General features: G+C 36.4%; 1 protein-coding gene and 1 long non-coding RNA gene across 2 annotated transcripts in view; both read left to right on the plus strand.

The window, feature by feature from the left end:
- Nucleotides 1–983: 983 nt before the first annotated feature.
- On the plus strand, nt 984–4,031 carry LOC145563889 (uncharacterized). Its single transcript, XR_014094660.1, has 5 exons — nt 984–1,316; nt 3,104–3,203; nt 3,334–3,373; nt 3,463–3,552; nt 3,769–4,031. It is a non-coding gene; the product is annotated as an uncharacterized LOC145563889 (long non-coding RNA).
- A 2,336-nt stretch (nt 4,032–6,367) lies between these two features.
- Nucleotides 6,368–13,705, plus strand: part of LOC145563890 (uncharacterized) — a 30,239-nt gene continuing 22,901 nt past the window's right edge. Inside the window, exons 1-3 of the mRNA XM_081624289.1 lie at nt 6,368–6,784; nt 8,256–8,312; nt 11,385–11,462. Of these exons, the coding sequence (XP_081480415.1) occupies nt 6,548–6,784; nt 8,256–8,312; nt 11,385–11,462 (372 nt within the window). The 5' untranslated portion in view covers nt 6,368–6,547. The remainder of the gene's footprint in view (nt 6,785–8,255; nt 8,313–11,384; nt 11,463–13,705) is intronic.

Below are 13,705 nucleotides of genomic sequence, written 5' to 3' on the forward strand. Positions count from 1 at the left end.
ACTTTGGAAGTCATTATATGTCGTCTGTACTCTTGATGTATATTTTTTGCTTTTGTTTCCCAAGCTTCAGCAAACGGAGCTGCCAGTCCAAGGGTTGGACTTGATATGCTGCCTGACCCCCGTAGAGGGCAGGTTGCTGGAGTGGTTGAGCATACGGATCGTATGATTGATGGGGCACATACGACCCCGAGCTGATCACATGAGGACCTGTCCGAACGGGCGAGCCGCTTGACAGGTGCTCCTGCTCCGAGTGGGAATACCATAACGAGGTATTCTTGATGGTGCCCGGCATAGTCGGCGTAAAGCTTTGTCGGACAATTGTTGGTTTTTCCTGTGCTCGATTATCTGTTAAGCATTAGTGTAAGTCTTCTTGCTGCCATCCGGTTCACAATGATGAATGGTATCTTTGTCGGACAATTGTTGGTTTTTCCTGGGCTTCCTTTTTGACGTTTTAGGGAGACGTATCTTTGTCCACTAAATGAAGGGTCTGACCCCGTCCTTCTACTTGGGATAAGAAGTAGGTTACCTATCCTTGACGGTCTTGGCCTTCTCAAAGTGAGAAGGCCTCTTGGCCGACTGACACATGCTTGGGCAACCGCCTGACTTTTGATGAAATTTTTCATCTCTCCTTTGAAGTCAGTTAAGAACTTCAAAAATTTAGAACGGGTGATGTGAGCAGTTGGCTTTTCACCACGAGGCTTGCCAGTTGACTTGCTCGCACCAGACTTCTTAGCATTTCGCTCCTTTTTATCCTTGAAGCGGATGCGTTTACAATAGTAGAAAATTATAATTGGGCACCGAGTAATGGCCACCGATTTTAAAAAATCGGTGGGGAAAAAATGGGCAGGATTGGAGAAAAGAGAATTGGCACCGGTTCAAACCAAACCGGTGCCAAATTACTTAAAGGGCACCGGTTCAAACCGCTGGGTTTTTTTAAGAACAAATAAACCCTTTTATAATTAAAAAACAAATAAACCCTCGTTCACTCTGATTTCTCTCTCTTGTTCTCGCCCCTCTATCTCTTTCTCTCTCTAACTCTTCTCTCTTTATCGAGTTTTCCACCGCCAGCACTTCCACCACTACACCTTCCACCGCCAGCCCACGCCATCTCTCTATTTATTTTCTTTCAATTCCTCATTCTTCTCGAATCCCCTGTCTCAAAGGCGATGATTGGTGACGGTGGTAGCGATCTGTGGTTGGATTTTTAGATTTTTCTTCTCGAATCCTCCTGATGGATAGAATTTGATGCTTCAGATCTTAGGATTCATAAGAATTGGGTCCATGGAATTCAAGTTTTCCCTCAAAAGCAGCTGCAGGTATGAAATTGATTTTTAGGGTTTTGTAATTTGGGTTTTTTTTTTTTTTTAAGATTTGATTTTAAATCTGGGTTGCTTTAAAATTATGGATTTGTTTCTGTTTAGGGTTTAATCGAGGAATTTTTAAGATTTGAATTGGCTTATATGATTTATAGATGTATATATGGTGAATTAATTTTATTTCTGAATTTTTAGCTAATTTTATTGAATTGGGTTCATGATTTGAGTATTTGATTTAATTTTAAGGGTATAACAAGGGATTGATTTTGAATTTGTAATTTGATCTATGTTATCAATTTTCATGGTTTGGCTACTTGATTTGGAATTACTCCGTAATTTGTTTAATTTTCAATATGACTTTGATTGTTTTTAATTAATGTTAAGTGTATGGTAGTGGGTTGAATTTGAAAATTCAGTATGATTTATGCTTTTGGTTCAGGGATCCTTAATTTAGATTTTCAGGTAATTGTGAAATAACGATATGATGAATTGATGATTCATGATTGTTTGCATGCTTGTTATTGGTCGAATTGTGGTAAAATTCAATTTAGAATGTTGGCATAGTACTTAGATTCAATAAAATGATTGAATATTCTACTTTTGTAAAATAAAATTGAAAAATTGAAAGAATAAAGAAGCATTGGAGGAAAAGTAGAAAACTGTTTATGCATTATATTCCTAGATCTTTTCAAACATATAAGGATCAAGGCTTTTATTCAAGTTGAAGCGAGAATATGAATTACATCAGGGGAACTTTTTCATCAGGCTATCTATATAATTTTAGCCTTCTAATTAAAATTTATTGTCTAAATCATCAATTATTTGGTCCCCATATTATTATAAGTTCATCGAAAACCTCTTGATTGAACTGTCTAATTTGTTTTTGACCTTTGATAACTTACGACTCTACGAGTATCACTTTATTATTATTATTATTATTATTTATTTATTTATTTATGGTATTAAGACTTATTTTTTGTTGCAATTTTCCAATATTGTATTGTAATTGACAATGTGGGAAGTTGGAAGTTTTTGCCCATGACAATTAAGCTTTTCTGGGTTAAAAAATTTAAAGTTGTTCGTCTTGTTGTGCATGTGAATAATTTGATTTTGTTGATCAATTATTTTTATCCGATTTATTTATGTCATTTTATAAGGGTTTTTTGTCATATGGATGTCAGCTAGCAAGGATGTTCAATTGATCTTTTTGTGTAATTGTGCCTTCTTTGGATCAAAAGAGAAGTATAATTTGCTTCTGTGTAGATTGGTTTGGTGACTTGTTATTGAGCTATTTGAATGTGGTCTGTAATGTAGCTCACATGACTCAATTTAGTATCTCAAATGTCTTTTTAGAATAGAACGATCTGACACGCACACTTTTGTACGAATTATGTAGGAGAAAGTAGATGAAGGAGTCAAGGATCAGGATATTCTATTAAACCTTAGAAGAAGAATAAATGTTGTTGTATTATGACTTTTAACATTAATAAATTTCATTGATGTGAATCTTAGCCATTTTTGTTTGGCTGTTTAGCTTGTTATTCGACAAGTCTTTATATGTGTATGTTTATGTATACAGTTAATGTCTTGGTATAGAACTATAGATGAAAGAGTCGTGTACTATATTAACAAATGGAAAGTGAAGATTTTAGCGTTGTTGTCCGTGTATCATGTAATTAGTCTTCTTTTATTTGGGTTTGTACAACAGTATATGGTTGGTTTGTACAACAGTATATGGTTGAGGTGGTTAGTAATGAAGGCTAATGTATCTTCCATATTGCTTGCAGCTGCACAGTTTTTCTTCAATGGAGGGTGTTTTATACTGCAAGCCTCACTTTGAGCAATTGTTGAAGGAGTCAGGGAACTTTAACAAGAACTTTCAGTCTCGTATGATTTTTTTTAATTCCTTAAACCTGATATTAAGATCTATATAGTTTTGACCATTTAACTGAATAATGGAGTATTTTCTTGTACTATTTAATTGATATGGGTATGTTATTTCAACAACGCCTACAAGACTACTAGCTGGAAAGTCACCTGATATAAAGCTTGAGCTGGTAAAATTATTCTCCATTATCATGGTTCTTTGATAAAAATGGGCTACCTAGTTGTTTCTCTGATATCCAATAATGCCATCTGGTCTCAGACAAAGTCACCAAGCAAAGCCGCGAGCATGTTTTCAGGGACTCAAGAAAAATGTACAACTTGTTCCAAAACTGTTTACCCTATTGAAAAGGTATTGTCTTTGTTATTAAATTTGCACTTCAATTGGTCAGGTTTAGCAATTGTTTATTTATCTCAGAGTTTGATTGTGTAACACCCCTCCTCCCTTCTCACCACAACTAAAGAGACCAGGAAGAAAAATAAAAGAGAAAGTCATCAATCTCATTTCATTGGGTTGTCATTGTTGTACTTTTTTGAAGTTTTGTATTTGAGATTAACAAACTTACAGGTGAAAAATGTCAGCCAATTTGTAAGCTGGGTAGTGAGGCCATTTCTGTTTTATTTGGACTCTCATGGAACCTACACAATCACACTGTTGCCGTGTTGCTGTTGCTTCTGTGTTGCCGTGTTACTGATTCCGTGCTCCTGTTCTGCTACTGTACAGCTGCATATTGCATGCTTTTTGTTTATAACCTTGTATTTTATTTTATTTTTTTGGACAAAAATTGTAATATTATAGCATTTTTTTATGAAAATATGTAAGTTTATATATATGTTAGTGTTCATATATCAATTTAAGTGAAAAAAATGCAAAAAAAAAAAAAAAAAAAAAATTATTGGCCATTAAGGGCACCGGTTCTAAACAGGAACCGGTGCTAATAACCCCTTAAAAAAATGTGGTAAGGTGGTGCCTAAAATAAATATTAGCACCGGTTAACCAGTGCCAAATTAAGAAATTGCCACCGGTTTTGAACCGATGGAATTTTTTGGATGAAATGGCATCCCACAAATACTCAACGGTTCAAAACCGGTGTCTTATGGGGTTTTGAACCGGTGCCAAAATACATTTTTCTACTAGTGTTAGTAATAAGGGAACCATCTTCGGCCGTATGTACTTTAACCTTTGATTCCTACTCAATATCGCGGTGAATGAACTTTTGCTCCATTCGGACATGGTACAATTTCTTCCGAAGCCATCTTAAATATACTCTCCCCACAAATGGCGCCAAATGTTTTGTGGTTTCCTAATGTGTCCTTCGGGAGAGTTACAACTCTAAGACTGGATCTTCAGGCGCTTGTATCCGCAACAAATGGAGGCTTCGTTTGTTTAGAGTTTCGCCTCCGACGATCAAGTTAGTAACTGTCGAAATTGAGTAAAATATGAAAAATAAAGTTGATCTTCTCGGATTATAAGATCTAGGAGATTTCACTGTTGTGAGTGAATAGTGTAATAATTCATAAGTGTCCATACCAAGGTAATAAATGTCCCTCTTTATAGAGCATGGGAGTGTGTGCCCTTACCTTAGGTCATTTAATCAAGGTAATTTGGCTATGTTGTTTTTACGGCTATTTCACCAAATGCCACTGAGTAATTTAAAAATTCACCAAATGCCATCGGACTTTTCAGAATTCATCAAATGTCATCCAGTTTTTTAAAAATTCACCGAGTGCCATTAATAACCAACGACCGTTAACTCCGTTAGTCATTAGGGGTTAATCATAACACATGTCATGATATAAATGGTCAATTTATCTTAATTCATTATAATTTTTTAAAAAAATAACAAAAAATTAAAATAACAAAAAAAAAAAAATAAAAAATAAAAAAACCCCAAAATTTCCCCAGCCACCCCTACCACCGCCAAACCCTAGCCCCACCCTAATCTCGCCGGAAAACGGCCGGCCACCACCTTATCCACCAAAAATCGGTCGGCCGGCCCTTTAGTGCCCACCTGACCTACCGTTGACCCCCAAAACCACCCACGCTGCCCGCCTTAACCCCAAACACCACCCACACAGTCGCCCCGACCCCAAAAACCACCAATAAAACGCCCTTCCTCCCTTCTCCCACCGTCGAAACGACCGATCGAGGGTGGGGAAAGGAAGGAGGGACGATTTTGGGGACGGAGGTAAAGGGAGGGTGATTGATTTTGCTGATTTTGGTGATGGAGGTAAGGGACTGATTTCGATAATGGTGGTTTATGGGGCCGGGGCAGTTTGTGTAGGAGGTTTTGGGGGTCGGCGGTGGGTCAGGTGGGGCGCTTAAGGGCCGCCCAGCCGATTGTTGGTGGTTAAGGTGGTGACCGGCCGTTTTTCGGCAAGATAAGGGGAGGGCCTAGGGTTTGGCGGTGGTGGGTAGGTGGCTGAGAAATTTTGGTTTTTTTTTTTTTTTTTCGTTATTTTTTTTTTGTTTTTTTTTTTAAATTATGATATATTAAGATAAATTGACCAATTATATCATGACGTGTGTCATGATTAACCCCTAATGACTAACGGAGTTAACGGCCGTTGGTCATTAATGACACTCGGTGAATTTTTAAAAAACTGGGGTGACATTTGGTGAATTCTGAAAAGTCCGATGGCATTTGGTGAGTTTTTATATTACTCAGTGGCATTTGGTGAAATAGCCGTTGTTTTTATGGCATCTCGGGATTAGAGACCATGAAGGCCGCCATTTTCCTAATGATGATGGATATGACACGTGTCTTATCCTGGTTGGCTCATTTTGGGTGCTTCCAAGGTTGACACGTGTCACGACCTGATTGACCCACATGTCTAGGGTATTTTTACTCTAACAAGTGTTCTTTTTTTTTTTTTGCCCGTGTTCTTTATACATATATGTAATGTTCTTTGCAAGTGCACCATGCGCCAAATGTACGATACCATATAAATTTCATACAAAACGGAGACAATAATCATAAAATTGGGCTATGGTGCAACACAAATTCTTATATGTGTGGCAAGCCAACATGAGGGCTACTTCGTCAGTTTTATAGGGGTTATTCGGTTCATGTTATAAGAGTTATTTCGTCAATGTTACAAGAGTTACTCACCCAATATTACAAGAGTTACTTTGTAGATGTTACAGGGTTAATTTTTTGTTTTACAAGTAGCTAGATGTGATCATACACAAGACGGGCTAATTGCACATTGATACAATTAGTTTATTCAAAACAAAGAGAAAAAATACTTTTTTAAACATGAAATTTTGAAAGTACGGCAAAACCCAAACCCTTGAACGATACTAGTATGAGTGAGCGTTTCCAGAGGCTATAGGCAGCAGAACGATGAGCTCTGTCGACTGTGGTGCTATCCAGGGAGAATCAACGTCGTCGGATAACGGCGACCAACCTCAACGGCCGCCCAAAGTCCCTAGGATCGAAGAAGAAGAACAACAAGTTGAAAGCATGAAGCCACCAAAACCTGGATTACAGCGTTATCTTGTTGCTTTTGAATATATTGGCACCCATTTTTCCGGCTCTCAGCAACAACGCGATCAGAGAACTGCTGTTGGTGTTCTTCAGGTGTCTTTCTCTCCTTCCTCATTTCACACTTTTTTTATTTTTATTTTTATTTTTAATTTTGTGAAATTATAATGATTGATGGGATTTTTGTTGTATTGAGAATTTGATTGTGATGTTAAGCATATGCCCTTTATAAATTTGCTAATGAGGCAAGTAGGCAACAAAGGTTGCCATTATGTGAACTTGAATTTGATATTCCTCCGTTGGTATTTGATTTGTACCACCAGTGTGACACACATTTAAAAAAATACTTCCTCCGTTTCTATTTAGTTGACACGTTTCTTTAGTTACATTTGCAATTGCATATATTCAACCATTAATATCTTTAACTACCGACAAGCAAAAATTATGAAAAGTTGATATTTTGAAAATATATATTGTGATGAATCTAATAAGATCCCACGTGACTATATTTTTCATTACATATAAAGCACAAAACACGATAAAAAAAGAGTGTGTAAATAGTGTTAAAGTCAAAACGTGTCAACAAATAAAAAACGGAGGTAGTATTAGACTAGGAAACTGGACAAATTTACTCAAAAAATCTTATCACTGATAGGAAAAAAGTGTTAACTTGTTACAATTTAAGTTTTATTATAATATAATTTTATACGTTTGTTTACCTTTTCTAATCTTTTCTTCAAACAACATGCTAAAAAGGTGTGTTGCAAGTATAAGATAACAAAGGAAGTATTAATTACTTTGTATATGAGATTAATCATATACTTCGTATTTGTTAATGAGGCAACAAAGTCATTGCCAATAGGGAATACTCATAAGTGGTTGATAATATTTTCGCTTATCTATGAATTTGAATTTGAGGCTAATCTACAATCTTATTAAATTTTATGCAACACAATGGTTGTATTTATCCATAAATGGTTGATGTAAATATATCTTATTTGCAAATTCAAGGTTTATGTTGGGATTTTTCTTAATTTTTTTAATAAGGGATTTTTGCTTTTTTGTATTATAATAGCCCATTTGGTAACTGTTCATAATATAGAAAATGAATTTGTATGTAAATTTGAAAAGAAAATCAATGTTCATTCCCATGATCATTCAAGATGACATCAAAATTGTCTATTTTAAATCATGAAATTTCATTCCCACTTAATACCATCTTCCAAGTGGGAATGGAAAAACATGAACAATACATTTGGGGGATGAGGATTTGTGGACGTGTTCTTATGGAGATTATTGGCTGTTTTCCATACTAAATTACACTTAAAATTTAACTCCATTACCTCAATTTAGTACCGGCTACCCAAAGGGCCAAAGATATTTATCTTGTATTTTCTATAGAGGCAACAACGTAGTTGCAATGATTCTTAAGTGGTTGATGGTTTGCTTTTTTGTGAATTCAAGGTTTGTATTCACAATTTTCTTAATTTGCTCACAAGCAGCAACATTTATAGTTAATGTTTGGTTGATGAAACTTTTTTATATATTTTTTTTGTGGTTTGTGCAGAATGCTTTTCAGAAATTTGTGGGGCAACCAGTTTCAATCTTTGGCTCTAGTAGAACGGTATGTTAACGTTTTATCGCCTTCTTCTCCTTTAATATGAAATGTGACAAATTATATGTGACACACTTTTAAGCTTAACCGCTAAGCTAAATGAAGTGAAGAATGAGCTAAAATGCATGTACCAAACTTCAGCTATAATAATAGCGTTTACCTCATCTTGCTTTATGCTTGACGAGTTGATTAACACAATATTTTATTCAATCATGATTTGTTCATTTTGGGCTGACAGCAACATCAAATAAATCTACAGATGGTTATAAGCTTAAATTTGTGTCGGTCCGTCAGGTGTTGCTGTTTAAGCCTAAAAATGGCTCTTTCAAAATCAACTGACTAGATACGTTGGAGTTATGTGCCTTCTAAGTCAGACAAAAGAGAGAAACTATGCTATCTTAGGGGTGATGTGGAGCTCATCTAGTATGTAATCACTCACCTACGACCTCTCCTCTAAAGTATAAACTGGAGTATGCCCTTTCTTGGTTTAATTAGTTTCAGTTGGTCCCTCATGCGCACAACCTTGAAAGGTGTATGTTTAGGGCCTGTTCACTTCAGCTTAATTTTAGTTCAGTTCAGCTCCTAATTTCCTTCTCTCATATAATATTCATTTCAGCTTTATTTAGTTCAGTTCCCAATTCAGCTCTAATCAGTTAAGCTCAGTCAGTAAATATGAACAGGCCCTTAGTTGAGGTATATGGGGCGAGGTATTGCAGGAGTACTTTGCTCATATTAAGTAGCCATTTTTCCCAGGTTTTGGGATTCTCAGCCAGAAGCACACTCAACTCCTAATTACATACATGTCTAATTACCTATCTCTCAGTGACATCGTGAGCATAGCCCTTTGTCCTCTTTTCCTGTAGCACATGCTATGCTAGTCTCTTTGTTTCTCCTCTCTTCTGAGTAGAAACTAGAAAGTGTAGAAACTTTGGAATTATGGTTTATAGAGGCTTGGGATTTGTTGGGAATTCAGTTCCCACATTTCCAGAACTTGGGTTGGATTGAGCTCTGCAAGTGTAAACTGGCAGCTTGGCAGCCTGCCTGAAGGATTTAGAATGGCCCATAGTCCAGTTAGATTTGACTGCTTTGATTACTCCATTCTACAGTCCACCAATCCCATTCTTTCCTCAACCCTACTAGCTAAGTCCTTGGATTGCTCCAGGTTGTATGTTTTAAGAATCTGGATCTCTGCCTTTATCTCCTCTTTCAAGCCTTTTATAAACTGCGCATGTGCTCCATCATAACACATTCCGGCACATCATGTAGTGGTGCTGTAAGCAAAATAAACTTCTGGCTACTCTTCGAGCACCTGGGTGGTGGCTAGCCACTGTTCATGAAGATTGCCAGAGCTTTTTGGTCTGAATTGACGAAGGATGCACCCTTAGATCAGCCCAATCTTTCATGGGTTGCCGGCAGTGCTCTTGTTGGAACCATCACAGTGCATCTCTCTCCATAGCCACAACTTCCGCCTCCATATTCTCCTCATTGTAAGCGCATCTCCCTGATGACTTGAATTGCAATACACTCTAACCTCACAGCAAAAATAACAGGAATGCACTAGAAGTTCTTAAAGAAAGATTGGGACTTTATGTCTAGATATAGCAAAACACAATACAAGGTAGTAGCTTTGAGAGACTACATCTTTCCCAAGATACCAGATTACACTTTTTATTTTATTTTTTTCCCTGAATGCCATTCTCACTAGCTACATTTCCCTTTTACATTGTAGTCCACAATCTTGTAATGGCATAGGTAATAAGTGTAGGTGGTCTGTCTTGATTTGTTGCAGTTAAGCTTACAAATGTTGCCTCAAGAATTAAGGTCCATATAGGTTGATTTCTCCTTAACCCTCTTTTAAATTTATGACTAGTGTGTGTGGCCTAGGCAACGCCTCGGGTTAATATTTTGTACTTGTTTAGTTTGAAATCGTGTTTGACTTTTAATTTTTCCTTAGTGTTCTGAAAATTATCTTGAAAGTTTCTTATCTTGAAAAAAGATTTTAAATTGACTTATTCGGGGTATCTTTTTGAGCAATTTTGTTCTATATTATTAGGAGAACCATGTTCAATAGTATGTTATGATATAAAGATATTCAACAACTATTGATAATTTAACCGAAAAATAAAATTATTACTTCCTATATTTCATTGAATAAAATAAAACTACAATTTTCCAAAGTTAAAGGTGCTACATTACTATGATCATTTCATAAAGGAAACAAAATAGTACAATTAGGCAGTTAGGCACTCATCATATCTGAGTTAACTATACTTTTGTTTGGTATGAAATCATAGTAATGAATAGCTAAGATGGTATACTTGTAATGTAACACTTGTTGGTCTTATGTTCAAGCCTTAGTATAAGCATTTTTTGGTTGGTTATTACATCTAATACATGTTATACTTGTCCAGGTGATGTGACATGTTTATAGTGTTTGAAACGAATGACACGTGACACACATTATTAGGAATGCTTTTTAATATATAAGTATAGATTTGTTATAACTATTTCTTCTTGAGTTATGATTATTAATTTTATATAAAGATTTTTTTTATTTTATTTTTTATTTTATTATTTTTTTGAGTCAAGGCTAATTTAGTCAACCTAATAAAGTGGGAACTTCAAGCCCTCCTTTTTAGCTGTAGTTGAAACAATCTAGAGTGAAGGCCTATAAGTTGGGGAAGATTAGAAGTGGAAGCTATCATATAAGGCCTATAAGTAATTATCTGTTATCTCAAATCAACACTGTACAAAGACTCTTTTTATCAAGTGCTATGCAAAAACTCTTTCTCACCACTGAAATTTATGTTAATTATTCAAGATTCAGTGTGCATTCACAATTTGCAGTTTATGGTCCTGCAAAGATATCAGCAGGGTATAGCAGCTAATTATGTAAAATAACATCTTGAATAATTATTTGTTTATCTATGCTTATGATAATTATCTTCTTATATTGTGAAGAAGGATAATTTGGTGGATAGTATTGTAGATTTTATGCCTTCATTTGCTTATTCCACATAAAAAACTTAAGGAATAAGTCAAAGTAAAAGGGGAATTTATAATTATGTTCCCGTTATGCAGGATGCTGGAGTTCATGCCTTGTCAAATGTATGTCATGTAGATGTTGAACGCACTAGTAAGAGGAAGCCAGGTGAAGTGGTAATACCGACTTGTCGATTTATTTCGTACATATTTCTCTCTATATATTTATCTATGTAAAGTCTTCCCAAACTTGTAATGTGTTTTTATTTGCTTGATTTTCCTCTCTTTTATCCCCCCTAACTACTTGTTCATTAAACTTTCTCAATTTTATTTTTATGATTAACTTTTGGGTTTAAATTTTACGTGGCCTTCGTTTTTTCTTACTATATTTTTTTTTGTGGTTAGTTCCTTATGATAATTCATTTTAGCCGACCCCATATCATTTTTTTTGTGGTTATTTCTTTATGTAACTCATGATAGTTCCTTAAATCTCCTTAAATATGTAGATGTATATTAAGAATGGGAAGTTTGACATGCTTAAGTTGCAGAAACTGTTATGGAACCTGCAGTTTCCACCACCAACCTTTTATTTCCCTAAGGCATGTGGATGGGGAAGATAGTGACTTTGAAATTAATTATTCTATAATGACATTGAGTAGTTAATTGAATTTATAAATTTTAGGTTATTTCACCAAATGCCCTTGAGTTATTTTTTTATTCACCATATACCCATGAAAAATTTCAAATTCACCATATACACTTGAGTTACACAAAAATGTCACAAAATGCCCAAATGACTAATTGACGTTAACTCCGTTAGTCATTAAAGGGTAAATTTGCCACGTGGCAACCTGTGATTGCCTAACATTTATATTCATTAAATTTTAATATAATTATTTTATTAATTATCAAAAATAAATAAAATAAAAAAAACCCCACCCACCACAGCCGAGCACCGCCACCACCTTGTCCCCACCAGTCCGCCACGCCCCGTCGGCGCGGATGTCGCCTAAATCCCCGCGACAGCGCTAGCCTGAACCCGACACTCCTCCTGCCGGTGCCTCTTTGCATCCCTTGAACCACCCACTCCCTAATCCTAAACCTCTCTCCCTCAAAACCCCTCCCCTCCCCTCCCCACCGCCGGCGTCTAAACTTCCATCCCCGTGCCGGCGAGCCAAAACCGCCGCTCCCCCCGCTATCCCTACCCCTGAACCACCACTATCTCCACCCTTGAACCACCACTCGAAAGCCCAAAATTAAAAAAAAACCTAAATTCGAAACCCTAGATTTTGATTTTAAGGGTTTCAAATTTGGGGTTTTAGGGTTTTGGGGTGGTGGTTTTTGGCTTAAGTGGCAGCGGCGACGTGGGAGGGTACCTGGACTGCTGGTGAAGGGGTATTGTGGTGGTTGCCTGACGTTCTGGTGGAAAGGTTGGGAGGGGTTTTTACGGTTTAAGAAAAGGGAGGGGATATGGTGGTTCAAGGAAATGGGCGGGCATTGGTTCTGGGTTGAGAGGAATGGCACCGCCCGGCGCGGTGAGGAGGGGGTCTAGGCGCCGGCGACAGTAGGTGGTTGGGTGGCGGTTGTGGGGCGGTGGTAGCTAAGGTGGCTGGCTAGTGGGGGGTTAGTGGTGGTGTTTTATTCTTTTTTAAAAAATTTTAAACATTTTTTTACAAGAACTAATTGATTAATTTAAACAATAACCAACATACTGCCACGTGTCATAATTAACCCTAATGACAAATGGAATTAACTGTCGTTAGTCATTAAGGGCATTTGGTGACATTTTTGTGAAACTCAAGTGTATATAGTGAATTTGAGAATTTTCATGGATATATGGTGAATAAAAAAATAACTCAGGGGCATTTGGTGAAAAATCTGTAAATTTTAGGAAATAATGTTATTGCTGGTAACGGGTTATGACTGCTTCCTGATATTGCTAGATTACTGTTTGCCTTTGGTTGTACTTTCAGTGTGAGAACACGAACTGAAAAGATTCTATATCTATGCAGTATTGCTTCTTTTGGTGTCAGAGTGAACTTAAACAGAAAAATCTTGTTTGAGTAATCGGTTTCTGTTATACCTATTAGTTAGCTATAGCATGGCAAGCAATCTTCTAAAACTACTTGCAGAGGATCTTCACAACCATATGTCATAGCTAATTATTCTGAGATTTTTGTTCCTTAAGATCCTGTCTTGGTGGCTACAATCTGTTTGCAAACAATCTTTTTATTGATTCACTTTTTTTATAAAAAAAAGACCTAATTTTCTCCTAAATTTTTGTTCCCAATAGAAATAAAAAACGTTCTTTTGGGACGAGAGGAGTATTTCCTTATTTCTATGATGCTCGTCCTCGTATGAGGTGTGCCAACATGACCAGATCCAGTTGCAAACATCAAATCCATGTCAGAACTAGGAAA

The sequence above is a fragment of the Chenopodium album genome, chromosome 10 (assembly GCF_948465745.1).
Source record: "Chenopodium album chromosome 10, dcCheAlbu1.1, whole genome shotgun sequence".
In the NCBI taxonomy this organism is placed as follows: Eukaryota; Viridiplantae; Streptophyta; class Magnoliopsida; order Caryophyllales; family Amaranthaceae; genus Chenopodium; species Chenopodium album.